At 37.0% G+C, this 17,847-nt stretch overlaps 1 protein-coding gene across 1 annotated transcript; it reads left to right on the top strand.

The window, feature by feature from the left end:
• The first annotated feature begins 2,997 nt into the window (after nucleotides 1–2,997).
• Nucleotides 2,998–17,537, top strand: cyp2a6.5.L (cytochrome P450 family 2 subfamily A member 6 gene 5 [provisional] L homeolog). Its single transcript, XM_018230242.2, has 9 exons — nucleotides 2,998–3,183; nucleotides 4,332–4,494; nucleotides 5,359–5,508; nucleotides 6,282–6,442; nucleotides 7,085–7,261; nucleotides 8,383–8,524; nucleotides 11,482–11,675; nucleotides 16,046–16,187; nucleotides 16,950–17,537. The coding sequence occupies exons 1-9, from the start codon at nucleotides 3,007–3,009 to the stop codon at nucleotides 17,129–17,131; spliced, it is 1,488 nt and encodes a 495-aa protein (XP_018085731.1). The 5' UTR covers nucleotides 2,998–3,006; the 3' UTR covers nucleotides 17,132–17,537.
• Nucleotides 17,538–17,847: the final 310 nt, after the last annotated feature.

Raw genomic sequence — 17,847 nt, 5'->3', positions numbered from 1 at the left:
AGATAACTGCAATCTACTCACTTTATGTATTTTCAAGATATAAGATATATAAAAGTAATGCAGTGCTCTCTTTGTATTGGGGAGCAAAGGTATGGGCCTGTAACATTTTACACATATAGACTATTTTTAAAGCTTCAGCAATACCATAATCATGACATAACTATTAGGGGCCTATTTATCAAAATCTGAATTTGTATCGATTTTAGAGGGTTTTTTCAACCACAAATAAATTTACATTTTAAAAAAGCATGACTGTCTACTTATTTATTAAAAGATCAGAATATGAAAAAGCACAAATAAAAATGTGGAACAAATTTGAATAAGAATAAAAAAACTTTTTCATGTCAATTTTCATGCAATTACAAACAAAATAAATCCCAATAACCTCTAAAAGTACAAAGCAAAGAAAGATTTTACAATTTGCCAAGGACAGCTCTCTTTGACTACTACGTGACCTCGCCATCTTTTAGATGGCAATGTTTTGTAATAGAAGTTTTCATGGGTTTTACACCTATATAAAGATAACATTTTTCATGGTTTAGAGTAATTAGTTAAAAGTAAGATTTTTAGAGCAAAAATACGATTTGGGAAAAGAAAACATGAAGGTTAGTAAATCGCCCCCTGTAAAATAAAACTCATACTTTATTTTTAAACCCGCAATGAAATAGAATATATATATCAAATTCTAAACCCCTCCCCACTTAATATTGTGGGGGAAGGGGGAGGCTATGCAGTTGTACAGGGGCCTTGGGACTATGGGAAAGCCACCTATCTGGTTTTATAAAGGTGAAGGGACCCATACAAGGTCCTAGTTGGTGTATGCCCACCACTTCAACATAAGTTGGTATTTTGGAGGGATCAAAGGAAAATACATAATTTCAACAGTGTATAATTTGCATTAATTATGAAGCTTTACCTGTCAAATAAATGAAAGGTAAATGGGGAACAAAATGAACACTCTGATATTAAGTTACTAAAGAATTAATCTTTGGACCAGCCAAAATTGTTGTCCACAAATCTTAAACACCAGTTAATGTAAAAAAAAGCATGTATGATTATTATTATAATTAAAACATATAGTTTAAGCTAGCACAAGTTACACTTATCTACCCTCCCTTGGCATATGCTAGGGCACGTTTACTGGAAATCTTTATTTGCATGTACAGAACAAATATTATGTTGTACATGGAACCACACCCATGACATACTGCACAACAAGACATTGGAGGAGGAGTACTGTGAGATAAGTGGTTTAATACATGGAGAATACGCATCTTTTTTTTACTAGTTGGTTCTATACTTTTTAATAAATATACTACAGGTTGTAACATGTAGGCTACAATATATCATTCATACAATGTTCTTGTAAGGATCCCTGGTGGTCCAGTGGTGCAGCGGGAATGCCCACCGTGCCGTTAGTGTGTCCAGTGCACTCACAATTTTAGGTGCTCTTTCGCTGCGCAATGACATCCTGGCATAATGACGTCATCGACACAAGGTGAGAAATTAAAAAAATTAAAGGGTCTGTGCTCAAAAATATCCATTGCCCAAAGTAGGTTTTGTTTGTTAGTTCCTGGGTGCTGTATTTTGTTCTGATTCCTGTGTTCTGACCTTCTGCCTGTTCTGACATTCGCTGCCTGTCCTGACCCTCTTGCTTGTTTTTTGACTACAATTTCAGATTCTGATTTTGTACTGCCCTGCTCTCTAGGTTTGACCCTGCCTGTCCCCTGACTACCCTCTACCTGATTCCCGTCCATCTGATTACACTGTGGTTCCATTGCCTGCCCAGAAACCGATCCTTGGTTCTCTCACCATAAGCCCTAGCAGAATCCGAGTAGCAGAGGGCTCCTCCCAAAGAAAAAGGTGGCGGTTATAGGCTGAAGAGTAAGCCGTGACCGGAGCCTTGGGTCCTTTTCTTGGTTTTGGGTGACCAAGCATGACAGTTCTCATCTGGTATTAACTAAGATCTCAGTCTAGGGCACCCCTTGTAGGACAAAAGGTTGATGATTGTGGGGGGGGGAGTTCAACCACAGCTGATATAGTACAACCTTACAAATCATTTTACTGAAATGCAGGCCAATAACCATCCTTTTACTGTAACTTTCACTATCTGCCCATGGCTCTTTAGATTCAAAATTTCCCCAGGTCAAGAACAACAGTCTCTCCTCTCAGCCCTTGATTGTGGCCCTGATGGTAAAAGCATCAATGCTGCAAAGTATAATTTAAAAACACATTTAATGAAAACGGATGCAAGCTTTCTGACTTGACATCTTGCACCCAGCCTCGAGGGTGAATGTCAGCAGATACAGGTCTTTGTGTTCAACTATGTTGTAGCGGTAGGAAGGACAGGGATGGGTTGTGACCACCAAGGGCTGCACTCTGCTTCTTTGTTTGTAGCTTTGTTTGGACATGGTATGGCAGAATACAACAATACAACCCCCATCCAGGAAGAACAACTGCAATGGGCAACCGCGTGCAATAATCCATGATTTTTTGGCCTGCAGTGTTATTTAATGTTATTGCATAACAATAATTTGGACATAGAATGCAACAAAACATTTTGGACACAATGTCATCTGGGAGAACATCAGCAACTACTTTTTGACAAGTCTTCAGTCACCCACATACAAAAGTCTCCCAAATTACACTTATTATTATCATCGGATTTTGATATCCCTTACTGTATGACCAAATGCAACCAGACATGTACTGAGTTGTTTCACACGGTTCTGAGCTTCAATCTGCTATCTGTTTACCCCCAAAGTAAAAGACCTGCTCAAATGGCACTGAGCCATTCCATAGTATCAGAAAGCTACTCAGCAGCACATTAGATCAAAAGGACAAACCATGTAATGTTTTTCAAATTTGCTGATCTGTCTTTTCTCATAAACTATATAATTAATGGGCATGAGGTTATATTATAATAGCTCCACCCAAACAAATTGTGGATATATATGGATCATAAATAAGATAGAAATAGTGAGATCTTTACTTTATAACATAGCAATGGATGTTGCATGGCTTGGAACAATGCTTCTTGTGCTTATATCCTGCATATTAATATTTTCCAATTGGAAAACATTGTGCCAGAAACGTAATCTTCCCCCAGGTCCTACTCCTCTACCTTTAATTGGAAACTTAATGAATATAAACAAAGGACAACTGGTTTCTTCTCTTATGAAGGTGAGTATTTTTCCAACGTAACTTTCTAAATATAATCAATTTAGTAATGTTTGGAAATAACTGTAACAGCAACTTGTCTTAATGCATGAGTCAGATTTTGATGGGCCGTCAATAGTATGTTCTCCCTTAGCCTGAAAACATATTACAGCTGTCTTTAATAGAAAAATCTCTGAAACAAATTTATATATATATATATATATATATATATATATATATATTTAGGGATGTAGCGAACCGCCGAGTATGTGTTCGCGAACGCCGTTCGCGAACACCGGCAAAAAATGCGAACAGTTCGCGAACAGTTCGCGAACTTCGAACATCCGAAAATCGTTCGATTCGAACGATCGAAGGATTTTTAATCGTTCGATCGAACGATTTTCGTTCGAATCGAACGAAAATCGTTCGATTTTAGCGATCGAATGGTCGAATGGTCGAACGATTTTGACGCGAACGCCTATTGGCGACGTTCGCGAACTTGCGGCGGACGCGAACAGCCGATGTTCGCGCGAACAAGTTCGCCGCAGAACAGTTCGCTACATCCCTATATATATATATATATATATATATATATATAGTTCAGGTGTGTATCCGCACTCAAATCCAGAACATATATGCTGGGTGCTTGATCTAAAATGGAATGCACAGTGGAATAAATATACACTAAAAAGAGAAACTGGTGTGCGGATGTCCTTGACAAGTATATATATATATATATATATATATATATATATATATATATATATATATATATATATATATATATATATATATATATATATATATATATATATATATATGAAGTCCCACAGTACCAGCACTCAAACCGATGTTTCCAGTAGTGCACGATCAAAGGTAGGCATGTATATAACACGATGGATCAGCACACACTGTAATTTTGCGAAGCAATAGTGTTTATTTCATACAAAACACATTTTAATCCGACGTTCGTCCCAGGTTCGTCCCAGGTGGGACCGAAACGTCGGATTAAAATGTGTTTTGTATGAAATAAACACTATTGCTTCGCAAAATTACAGTGTGTGCTGATCCATCGTGTTATATATATATATATATATATATATATATATATATATATATATATATATATATATATATATATATATAGTTTCTATCTTTCTTTCTTTTTCTAGCTGTGGGAACAGTATGGAGCTGTATATACATTGTACTTTGGCACACAACCTATTGTTGTTCTTTGCGGCTATGATGTAGTCAACGAAGCACTTGTTAATCAAGCTGAAGATTTTGGAGCTCGTGGAAAAATGACTACTTTTGATAAAGTTTCCCAGGGCTATGGTAAGATGTATAAGCTCAAATATCAGGCAGATTGCCCTTATAAAAAATAATGTAATTTAGGTGCCATTTTAGTAGCGTATGAATAACTATTTTAATGCCTCATAATCAAAGATTTTGTTAAAGGTAACACTGTCACTTTTTCATTCAAATGCTACAGCTTTCATCCTTCAGTCATACCAAAGGTTTATACATATTTACATACACTCCTATTAACCTGATTGCAATATAAATGTTTCTTCATTTTGCTATGCTAATTGTTACTTACTTCTTTTTAAAGCTGTTTGCGTTAATCAGCATTCAACCGCCTTAAAGGAGAAGGAAACCCCCTGGGCGCAAACCCCTCCCCCTCCCCTGTGTTGCCCCCTCCTCCCCCCTGGCCTACCTGTCCCGCTGGGCAAATGCCCCTAACTTGTTACTCACCCCTCTACGCAGGTCCTGTCCACGGAGTTCACAGACACCATCTTCTCCCACGTGGTCTTCTTCCTGCTTTGGTCTTCTGGCGCATGCGCAGTAGGAACATTTACAGGTACAGATCTACTGCGCATGCGCCGAATGTCAAAAAGTGAAATCGGAAAACTTTCTGACATTCGGCAGTAGATCCGTACCGGTAAATGTTCCTAGACAGCAATGCAAACCCTGATTTGTTCAGGCAGTTGGCCTATTAAACTGCAGGACCATCTGCGGATGTATGCATTGTTATAATGCAGCTGTACATCCACTTATTGTTAGACAACATTTTTCAGATGCCTTTTGCTACCGCACCTTTGTGACTTGGATATACTCTTGTTTTACTATGGAAATAAAGCAATACAAAATGTTATTGTTTTGCCAATTTCCAATTAATCAGTATACTTCCTACTTAAGGAATCAGTTTTAGCAATGGAGAACGTTGGAGGCAAATGCGCCACTTCACTTTGAAGACCCTGAGGAACTATGGAATGGGAAAGAAAAGTATAGAACAGAAGATTCAGGAGGAGGCTCATTTCTTAGCTGAGGAATTTAGAAAGTCTGGAGGTCAGTACTTAATGAATGGTTTTACTATGTACATTCACAGAAATTTCTGGTTTGGTTGGAAACTCTAGATTGTATATGTTATGGTGCAGCAGAACAAATTCCAAGAATAAGGAGTGCAATGTAAAGATTAACTATAAATATGTGAAAGAAAAATTTTTCTTTGAGGGGCAAATGTGAAGCTTTCAGTACAACAATTTTAAAAAAAAAGTATGTGTGTGTGTGTTTGGCCAGCTTTACATGCCCCTTTGATACTTGGCCAAGTGGTTTTTCACCATACCATGTACCCATTCAGGTATCTATCAGTATCTATCTTTTTCATCCTATACACATGCCACCAAACATTTGTTTTGCTTTACCTTAATTCTTCATTTTAACTTGCCAAATCAGTTTTGGAGACTTTAATGTGATCTTAGATTCAAAATAGGCCCTGGCATTTCAGGTACATAGAAGCCCAAACAGACCACACAGCAGCCCAAATAGCCCCCACCAGCCCAATATATAGTGACTGTCTATGGCAACTTACAGCAGCCCCTCTGGCATTTGCCAGAACCCACAGATTGCCAGTCCAGGCCTGTGTCCAGGTATGTGTTTTGAAATGTATTAAGCACAACCAACTGTACATTGCCCATCCCAATGATAAAAATGACCAGACTGCTCTTGCAAACCAATCCTAGAATCCTCAGTGCCCAGTTACTTACATTGTTATGCTCTGAAAATGTTAAATATTTACATGTTCATAGTATATTTGGATTTTTTGTGTGTTTTACCTGTAGAAATTCCAATTGATCTATCAAAGCATTTAATGGATGCTGTGTCTAATATATTATGTTCCATTATGTTTGGAAATCGGTTTGAGTACAACAATGAGAGTTTTACAGTGCTGCTTGCCAAAGTGGATGAGATGTTCAACCTTATGAGCGACACATGGAGTCAGGTAAAATGGCTTTATAAATCCTTATATGATCTTGAGGTAATTGTGAGACTTGTTTGCAACATCCCATGATGTAGGGGGCAGATTATTAAGGTTTTCCAGGTTATTATATTTGAGTCACAAATGATTTTTCAAGTTAAAAATTAACTACGTTTTTTTGAGAGTTATTATACCCTGACCCTGGAAATAGCTAGAATCCAAAAATACACCATCTAAAACCTGTCGAGGTTAAGTAGGAGTCAATGGCAGAGGTCCCTTGAACTATTTGAAGATGTTAATAGCCTTCATGATATTTGAGTTGTTTTCGGTCATTTAAAAACTCAATCTATTCAGGTTTCGCAACTCGAACTGGCTGATTTGAGTTTTTTCCATTCGAGTGTTTTCTTAAATAAGAAACCATTTGAGTTGTGAGTTCATTCAAGGGTTTACAAAAGCTCACATAGCTCTAAAATTCTACCTTTGATAAATTACCCCCTAGAAAAGACTTTAGTTTGAAAAGACTTAAAATATAGTTATGATTATTGCGTGCCTATATTTTGACATCAAAGGCCCTTAATAAGAAATGAGAAACACTGCCAAAGATGGAACCAATGTACTTCTTATTGATCATCCATCATTGAATATGAATTGCTTATCTTTTCACAGGTTGAAACCATTCTTCCCAACTTAATGGCATACATCCCAGGACCGCATAAGAAAAGAAATGCCCTTGAAGAAGAACTGATATCATTCTTACATAACAAAGTGAAGGCAAACCAAGAGACATTTGATCCTAGCTATTCTAGAGATTTCATTGATGAATTCCTGATAAAAATAGAGCAGGTATTTTATATACTCCTTACCTATGAAGATATCCCAAATCTAAAAGTAGCTGCTGTACGGTCAGGGTTTTAAAACCTGAATATAAATATCAGTTAAAGTGGTATTGTTTATGGCTAAAATGTTAAAATAATATGACATCACAAACACAAGAGCATAATGAGCAATCTGGGGCACTAGGGAGATGATTTATCAAATTCAACATTTTGGGGTAGATTTATCAAAGTTAACATTCCAAAAAATATATCCCAACACCAATTCTGAGGTTCTAAATTAATATAAGTAATTTCTATCCGCTTGATCCTCTATAACACAAAGATTTATAGCGGTTAAAGTCCGCTCACCGTTGGTAGTAATTGGCCCGGGTGTGCCTGCCCCGAGCCCTGCGTTTATTACACAATCCTTCCCACGTTATTTCCAACGGTTATTTGCACTCATAGATAAATATATATAAGGATCAGCTTACCCTCTCCACGGGGTGACCCGGGTGCTGCCGCCCCGAGTCTGTCGCTAAGGGAGACGTTTTCACAATACACATCCAAGTCGTTGCAGCGCACTCCAAAGTCAAAAAGAACGCTCAGATAGATTATCAGTTCAGTTCAGATAATCTATCTGAGCGATCTTTTTGACTTTGGAGTGTGCTGCAACGACTTGGATGTAGATTTATCAAAGGTCAGATTTTGAGTTTGTGTAAGTTATTTAAAGTTTTCATGAACTCGAAATTCGACCAACTGCAATTTATTAAATAAGTCAAATTTTTGGAATTTGGGTCAACCCACAAACTCAAATTGAATTTGAATCGAATTTGCACTGCACTGAATTCTTGGTTTTTGAGACAGTTCTGAGAGGAAAATATGTTAAATTAGACAAAACCCATCTTTTTAAACCATCTGTATAATGAAATCCTATATACCTGAAAGCCTGAGACACTGGCAGCAGGGCACCTGCTGATTACGGGGAGACAATAAGGGAAAACAATCTATTAGTTATTTGAACATTTTTCAGTTAACCCTTAATGAATGTTAGATAATATTTTTTAAGACAAGCTGGTTTTTTTTTGCTTGTAAATTTTTAAACATTGTTCCTTGTTGCTAGATTACAATATTTTTCTGGTATCTGTATAGGAAAAAAATAATTCCAATTCCGAATTTACAATGAGGAACACATTACTGACATTTTTCAGCCTTTTTCTTGGAGGAACAGAGACATCTACAACCACTCTGAAGCATGGGCTGCTACTGATGATCAAGTATCCTGATATACAAGGTTCATGATTTTAGAAATGGAAAATACATGGATTATTTAATTAAGGGAACAGTATTTTCATACTTTACTGATTTACAAAGAACCACATGTTTTCAAAGACTGTATAACTTCTGACATTTAGGAATCTGTGAACAATTCTAGGCACAATACTATTATTCCAAAATGAGTGATTATATTCTCACAGTCTCAGTCCTGAGTACCTTTTGTCTATCAGCAGAAATTAGGTTAATTTATCACAAGATGTTTAAAAGAGGCAACTTCTCCTTCCCTTCAGGATAAATACAATGTATATCATTATCCTCTATAAATAACAATATAAACATTTACAGAGCACTGAACATTAAGGTCACATTAATCCCAAAAGGAAAACTTGCAGTTGGTAAAATATGTTTTTGTGATTTCCTATGTGTTAATTTATCTATATATTGCTGGCAGTATACTCATGAATCTCTTGGGGTGAATCCAATGTAGTATTTGTTTGTTGTACAACTATTAGTTATTTTACCATTGTTAGAGGAACCGTGATGGCTGCAATTGCACCCAATATATCAAAATGAATGCAATTGCGTGAGCATATGTTAGCAATTTGGGTGCAAGATGGAGTTGGGGTTGTAACACTTTCAATGTTCGCCATTAACATTACATTTTCTTAAAAACACCACTAGCACCCAGTTTTGCTGAGGTTGTAGCACCTATTGACTCCAGCTTTGGAATTGTTGACTTGTCCTGGGTGGCAGTATCTCCAGCGTTCCTCAGTGTCAGTGGGTGCACTTCTGCTCAATTTCATCAGAATTGAGGCAAGTCAGACATGATGGCACTCAGCAGGAGAGACCATTTTAGTGACTTTCACTTTTGTTGCCATAAATTACAGGTTTAGTTTGTGGCAGTATTAGTTCAAAAGAAGGACTACCTCCACAGCTAACTTTTACTTGGAGATGATTAAGTCGATCATATTAGAAACATTAACAGACTTTGGAAGTAAATGACTAAACTTATTTATCTGGTCTGACTTTTTGGGGCAAAAACTTTTTGTGGGGAAAAAAAACTTTAGTTTTAGCCCAAATCTGAAAATCCACAATCTCAGACCTCTCGAGGTCATGTATAAGTCAGTGGGAGATGTCCTTATTCCAATTTGAAGATATTGTGGTTTGCTCTGGGTTTAGCCCAATAATCCAATAAATTTGGTTTTTTTTGGCAAAACCCCGAAAAAATCAAGTGATTCTGGAAAAAAAGGCCAGAAAAATCGTACAATTATAGCTTTTGCAAGATTTTATTGAGTTTTTTCCAGATCCGATTTATTCAAGGTATTTTATTAGTAAATAAGGCAAAATCAGCCATGGGAGTCCAGTCAAGCTTTTTTTATTTTAATTATGAGATAAATTCAGATTCTAGTAAATAACCCCTTTAATGTTCTTCTTTAACAACTTAAATTTAGAAGACCTTAACTTCAGAAATAAAACAAATGCTGCTGGGGGGGCGTGGCCGACCATGATCTAGCAGCTTGAGCTCCGCTCCTTTGGGTCCTAAGCAACCCGGTAATTAGAGTACAAAAGCTTTTTTATTGCTGGATTCGGATATCATTTCTGTTTATATACAATGGGAAGACGCAGGATGAAGGAACAAACCCCTACATTTTTAGCTATATGGGCTCCTTACGAACTCTTGGGGAAACCAGATGATTTATAATGTGTACTTAATAAAACAGGTATAAAGGTGAGAAGGATACTACTTAATCCTTGTTCTGAGGGTGGGATTATGATTTATTTTGCGATATATTGGTATGATGAAACATAAAGATTACCAGTTTCCAAAGGACAATATAATGCATACACAGAATGAATAAATAAAGGTAGACCAGTTGACATTGTTTAATTTTTGTTTAACTGACATTACAGTATGTAACTGTATTTAAAAAAATGGATAACAAAATACATTGATAATGGCATCGTTGTAAAGTGTGAAAGGGACACTGTGGGGCACATTTACTAAGATCGAGTGAAGGATTCGAACTGAAAAAATTTCGAATTTCGAAGTATTTTTGTGGGTACTTCGACCATCGAATAGGCTACTTCGACCTTCGACTATGACTTCGACACAAACGATTCGAACTAAAAACCATTTGACTATTCGACCATTCGATAGTCGAAGTACTGTCTCTTAAAAAAAACTTCGACTTCCTACTTCGGCACTTTAAACCTACTGAGAACCAATGTTAGCCTATGGGGACCTTCCCCATAAGCTTTCTAAGCTTTTTTTGATCGAAGGAAAATCGTTCGATCGATGGATTAAAATCCTTTGAATCGTTCGTTTCGAAGGATTTAATCGTTTGATCGGACGGTTTTTCCTTCGATCGTTCGATCGAAGTATTTGCAGTAAATCCTTCGACTTCGATATTCGAAGTCGAAGGATTTTACCCTTAGTAAATGGGCCTCGTGTGTACCCATAATATGCAATGTTTTTTAATGCAACTGATGTAAACTTGATTTTATCCAATAAAAATCAAAGTTCCAAAAAAAACAAAACAAATGCTGCTTTGAAGTACTTTGTTACATGATTTTTGGGGATGCTGCCACACCAGTCATCATACCGAACCTTGCATGCAAACACTGCAATAGTCGCCTTAAAGTAAATATTTTTATACAGCTGTTCTCATCAGTACCACCCCTTTGCTTTTACTCCCAATATTTTGGGGACTTTATAATTCCCTTACTGCTCATTTTTTGGTTGGGCTTTTAATTTGGAGAGCCATAACACATAGAACACACAGGCCCTTTCCATCCCTCTCAATACAAGAGCATTAGTACAAATTAGCACAACACACAATTTGTTTTAAATCTTATATGCACTAATCCAAAATCTGACACTTTTCTATAAATAAACAAATAAAGTCAACATGTTACTTGCCCTAAAAGAAATAAAAAATTTTTATATAATGAGCATTTTTGTTGACATTACAGCTAAGCTTCATATGGAAATTGATCGTGTTGTTGGAAGAGACAGAATGGCTAATATGAGTGATCACAATGCAATGCCCTATATGGAGGCTGTAATAAATGAAATCCAACGATTCAGTGACATCATCCCTATGAATGCTCCACGCAAAGTCACTAAGGATGTACAGTTTAGACTTAGAGGGTATACCATCCCCGAGGTAACAAATAATATCTAGATATTTAAAATGCACCAGTACCGCCTATAAAAATATAACTAATGTGGTTGGTCCAGTCCCAAATAAAATAGTTTTTGTATTATTATTAAATGAGTAAGACTGCTTCTAATGTGGTAGAAAAAAAAGCCTATACAATTAAAAAGGACGAACAATTTGATTCCAGCACCAATAGTAGCAATCATATCTAACATCTTTTTGTTTGGTCAAACCAAACTGTTGATTGGTTAACAGTATCAGTGCAATTTAGAACCTATGTCAAATCAGCCCTAATATGTACAAAGTACAGTTATTGGTGCCTGCTTGCTGATGTAGCACATTCTCTAAGATGGAATTAAATGTTTGATAACACTAAGAAATATAAAAATGACACACACAGTATACACTAAATGTAATATATGCCATTCACCTAACACCATAGTTACATAGTTAAGTAGGATTGAAAAAAGACCAAGGTCCATAACGTTCAATCCCCTACAAATGAAACCTAGCATCCATACACACACTCACACCAACCCCTCCACACATTCACATAAACTATATATGCCAATATCTACGCTAATTGTAGATTTTAGTATCAGAATAGCCTTGGATATTATGCTTGTCCAAGAAATCATCCAAGCCACTCTTAAAAGCATTTACTTATAAGGAGTAATCATGTCCCCTCGCAAGAGAAATTAACTCCAGCCAAGTCTACCTTCATAATTTAAGTAATTTAAGCAAAGTCTAAGTAGATCATATCCACTGCCATCCCAGAGTCGATGGCCCAGGTCCCCTTCTGATAAAAAGAAATTAAATTAGTCTGATAAGATCTATTATGCATAAATAGATAAAATAATCTATAAATAAATCTCTGAAAACGCACTTCTTTCGAGAAGCCTACCCTCACTCTGCTTAACTACCAAATGCAACACCACATAGAGTACCACATTTCTCACCCACTTAATTCGATCTTGCCCACTCCCACACCTTGTGTATTACTTCCTTCCCTTTAGACTGTATGCCTATGCATAGGGCCTTCCTCACCTTTTTGTACCTGTATTGATTGTGATGTTTGTTACTCCATATGTTCTATATATGTAATTCATGTGATGTAGTTGTATAATCACATTTACTTTACAGTGCTACGCAATGAAGTCAAGTATCTTATCCCTTAATACACCTTCAAAAAGCTTTCCTACCACTGACATCATACTAACTGGTCTATAATTTTGAGGCTGAGAATGGGATCACTTTTTGAATAGCGGGACCACATTGGCAATTCGCTAATCTCTTGGCACCATGCCAGACCTCAATGAATCCTGAAAAATTAAGTAAGAGTTTTGGCAATCACAGAGCTTAGCTTGTTTAATACCATGGGATGAACACCATCCGGTCCCGGACCTTTGTTTATCTTTAAATGTTCTAGTCTCTTTTGAATTTCTTCTTGCATGAACCATGCATTATTTGTTGTATTACTAGCATTGGGACTATTGAGAAGGAAAAACCTTCATTTGTTGGTTCCTCATTTGTCTAGACAGACCAAAAAGGACAGTTCAGAATCTCGGTTTATTCTCTGTTCTCATCAATTCACTGATCCCCCTCTGACATTAAGGGTCCCACCCCATCCTGCTTCAATTTTTTTAAATATTTAAAATATAATTTTGGATTATTTTACTCCTTTCTGCAATCTATTTCAATCCATTTCCATTTCAATTATAGCTTGTCAGTTTTAGCTTTTTTGCATGATTTATTGACCTGATAAATGTTTCAGCTGTCCCACCTAACTTGAATGCCTAAAAAGCACTTATTTTCTTACCAGTCTCAACACCAACACTTCTATCAAACCACAAAGGTTTTGTTTTGCAAAGACGTTCCTTGCTTACAAGGTTATTATATTGACATGTATATTTATTAAGCAACATTTTAAAGACTTCCCATTTTTGTTCTGTGTTTAACCCTGTGTTTAACCCTGTGAATAGCCTTCATCAGTTAATATATTGCAGGGATGCCCCAAAGTTTGCACGTCTAAAATTCCGTATTTTAGTTACACCCTTATAGAGTTGTTTATGCAATATAATCTCAAAGTAGACCATGTTATGATCACTATTCCCTAAATGCTATAGCGGAGTTCGGTATTATTAGATATTAAGAGGTCCAAAAGAGAGTCATTCCTAGTAGGTTCTTAAACAAATTGAAATAAAAAGATGTGATTCAGCATATTTACAAAACCTTTTAGCTTTATCAGACTTGGCAACCACATTACCCCAGTCAATGTCTGGATAATTGAAGTCCCCCATAATAACTACTTGAGACAGTTGTGAAGCTGCTTCTATTTGTAATAGTAGCTGGGCTTTATTCTCGTCACTTATACAAGGTGGTTTTGCAGAAAACACCAATGATAATTTTCTTTGTAACCTTTTGCACAGTCAAAATCTCTCTACCCAGAGGGATTTCACATCATACCACTTTCATACCACTTCTAGAGAACATGGTCTCCTGGCTGTTAGACAGATCCCATTTAGAACTGCCAATCCAGAGTTCATGCTCCCATATTCTCAACATAATCTGGCAAATCTGTTGGGCTGCATGAACCCTGGAGCAGCCTCCCTTTTCCTTTTGTCCACAGTAGATTTTCTTATTGTCACCCTGCTAAGTGCCTCATCATCCTGCTCAGTAGTGATGGGCGAATTTATTCGCCAGGCGCGAATTCGCGGCGAATTTGCGCGATTCGCCGCCAGCGAATAAATTCGCGAAACTCGCGGCAAAAATTCGCTGGCGTAAAAATTTTTTTTCGAAAAAACGGACGCCGGCGTCAAAAATGGGCGCCGGCGCCAAAAACTGGCGCCGGTGTCGAAAAAACGGTTCGCGAATTTCGCGCGGAATTCGCGAATTTTTCCGCGAAGCGAAAAGGCGCAAATTCGCCCATCACTACTGCTCAGTGAACAAGAGACTCCTCTCAAGATTGTTGCAATTGGTCTAGGGCAGTGATCCCCAACCAGTAGCGCGTTAGCAACATGTTGCTCACCAACTCCTTGGATGTTGCTCACAGTTGCCTCAAAGCAGGGACTTATTTTTCAATTCCAGGGCTTGGAGGCAAGATTTGGTTGCATAAAAACCAGGTGTACTGCCAAACAGAGCCAGGTATATCTCTGCCAGGTCTATTTTAGTCACTACATTTCACTTTCCACAAAATAATTTCACTATTCACTAATTAAAGGTTTTTGTAATTATTTAAGTGACCCAATGTATTTCTGGCAGTATACTCATAAATCTGTTGGGATGAGTCCAATACAGTATTTCTACATGTTATGACTACTAGCTATATTACCACTTATCTAATGGGGCCTTTCTCTTCTGTGACAATCTTTCTAGCTAATTAATATCTGTCTTTGCAGGCTGCTAAAGCCTGGAACACTGATGCTTCTCTCCAAGAAACAAATTTTGTATTGGACGGCTCTCCATCACCTTTCTGTTCACTTCTGTTTGTTTGTTTCTGGGTGCTAATGCTTTGAGACTGTATCAGAATCCTCAAGAACTCCCCATAGTTCCTAAACTCCTCTAAAGAGGACTTCTGTGACGTTTAGGTGCCTCACACCGCATTTAGTACACAGTGGCAGTAGACCCTGTCTAGATTATTGTGTTTTAATTGCAGGATTTTGAGCATTTAATAGGACAATGTATGCCCATGTTTAACATTAGCCAAGTAAAAAGATAATGCAATGTAAATGTGCTGTATACTTTTTATTAAAACAAATATTTTTTTTTACTGAAAGTCACAAAGGTAGCAGTACTCCTATTTCACAAAGATAAATCATCTTTATTTTCACATAAGGCTACTCCAGCAAGTTTAATTTAGCTATATACTGGGCAGGTCCAAAAATCCTCTCAGATGAGGATCACATTGGCATGTTGATGAAGTCCCCTTCAGTCCGGTCTCTGTAGGCCCCAATGGATGATCCAATCGTTGGCCCTACTGTCAATGATCACATCATCTGAATTGGTTTTAAATGTGGCCTAGATCTACTAGATTAGCAAACATGCCAGATGAGAGGTTCTGGATGTGTATGGCCACCAGGGACACTGCTACCATGAGGCAGGATGAGAATGTTGTTCCTTGCACTAGCGATGCAGTCCCCCCCCTTTAACCCATTCCAGCACTGAACTTGTGGGCATGTTGGTCTGTTGGGAGGGACTGAATCAGGAATGCTGCCTCAAGACTAGGGCTAGAAATGCCCCTGATGGCTTTAACTGAAGTAAACAAAATGAACATTATGAAAACTCAGGAAAACTATATTAGTAAGAGAAAAAAATGGATGCTTCTTAAGAAATATGTATATATTTTAGAAAAGAAATAACTTATTTTTCTTTTCCAGGGCACAAAAATCTACCCATTGCTCTGTACTGTCCATCGTGATCCCAAGTACTTCTGCACTCCATACACATTTAATCCTAGCCACTTTTTGGATGAACAAGGCAGATTCAGGAGAAATGATGCAATGATGGCATTCTCAGCAGGTAAATAATACTCTCATGACTTTTGTCTTACTGTCATTTTTGTTACTGGCAAGAGTGGAAGAAAACCATGCGCCAACTGACCACTCAAGCTCCATTCTTTTTGCTCAATGTTGGGCCTTCTTTTATCAATGACAACCATGTGTTTAGCCCTAATTTAGATCCATCACTTAACACGCACATGGTTTTGGTATAGAAATGATCTTTGCTATAAAAAGGTCTTGCATCAAGAGAGATGCTTGCTTCCAAAGGCTCAGTTAGTCTGTATAGCCTTTACAGTTCTGATCCACCATAAGTATTCGTTAAAATTTATTGTTGGTAATTCATCCTCAGGTTCATGTCATGAATGTCCATAAAAGTTTATAAGCTGATATTTAGTTTATAAATTGTAGCCTGTATTTATTTCTCCAGTGATGTTGCAATTCGTTACTTGGATCATAAAAATCCATGTTTGTAAATAATTATTTTGCTATGGATGCCATACAAATTTAATACCTATTCCATACTGCTAAAAATGGAAGGAATAATACTGAACTGTAATATTAATGATATATTATTTCATATGTCAATAAAAGTAACATCTACTGCTTTCATCTGCAATTATCTATGAAGGAAATTAAAAATACACTAATCATGGAAAAAACATGGCAAATTGTATTCATGTAAACCCTTTGATCTAAGACTATTGAATTTGTAGGTCCAAAAGCATACAGGTATCTAACTTTAAAATCACACTGCCCTCATTAAATGTAATTACTTCTACAGGTAAACGGATCTGCCCAGGAAAGAGCCTTACTCGCATGGAACTCTTTCTCTTCTTTTCCACCATTCTACAAAACTTCACTCTCACCTCACCAACACATTTTACTGAGGATGATGTAGCCCCAAAAATGACAGGGTTTTTAAACCATCCTATTAAATATAAGGTCTCATTTATTGCTCGCTAATCAATCCATGTTTTGCTTTCTGATCTCCAGTACTTAGATAATACAGCTGTATACAGTTTGATTACAGACTTTTGCCATACTTTATAGTGTATAGTCTTTTAGAAGATAGAAACCCCCTTGCCAGGTTCTATAATGTTTTACTGAAATTTACCACCTGTGGATCCATATAATGCATAGGATTCTGCAGCTTTTATTCATCTTACATCTTCTGTAATTTGCAGTTATTCTGGGGTCAGATATTGTCAAAAGATATCTGTATTTCATATTTGATGAATGTTAATTTCATGATGATGATGAATAAGTTTTGCATATAGCAATTTCTGTTTACAAAATTAATATTTTCTATTACAAAATGAATACTATTAAGTTGGCTAGAATGCCAGCATGTCATGCTTGACAAAGGAGTACGCCCCGAAACATTGCATCTGCAATAAATGAGCAAGGGTTCTCCCTGCTAGAAATAACCCATGTTATACCGATGATTCTTCCTTCTTTCACGCTGAACTCGAGGTTGTCAACGTCTCCTTCACTGAGCACCGGGGATTTGCCTAGGACAGGACAGCCAGGGTGTGCGAGGGTAATTCTTTCTTTCTCCCATTGATTTATGAAGAATGCCCATTGCATTTATTGATATTCTTGGAAACATAGATATATTTATAGAAGATACACCATATATTCAAATATTCAAAAAGAATTTAGACTTACCAGCCACATCT

The sequence above is a fragment of the Xenopus laevis genome, chromosome 8L, assembly GCF_017654675.1.
Source record: "Xenopus laevis strain J_2021 chromosome 8L, Xenopus_laevis_v10.1, whole genome shotgun sequence".
Taxonomy (NCBI): Eukaryota; Metazoa; Chordata; class Amphibia; order Anura; family Pipidae; genus Xenopus; species Xenopus laevis.
Note: the sequence above shows the minus strand (reverse complement) of the source record. Positions and strands in the feature narration are given on the sequence as shown.

What these genes read in the sequence shown, in the direction of transcription:
- cyp2a6.5.L (XM_018230242.2), top strand. Translation starts at nt 3,007, where the DNA reads ATGGATGTTGCATGGCTTGGAACAATGCTTCTTGTGCTTATATCCTGC. An exon ending in CAAGTATCCTGATATACAAG is followed by an intron (nt 8,525 to 11,481) that starts GTTCATGATTTT and finishes TTGACATTACAG; the next exon opens with CTAAGCTTCATATGGAAATT. An exon ending in GAGGGTATACCATCCCCGAG is followed by an intron (nt 11,676 to 16,045) that starts GTAACAAATAAT and finishes TTTCTTTTCCAG; the next exon opens with GGCACAAAAATCTACCCATT.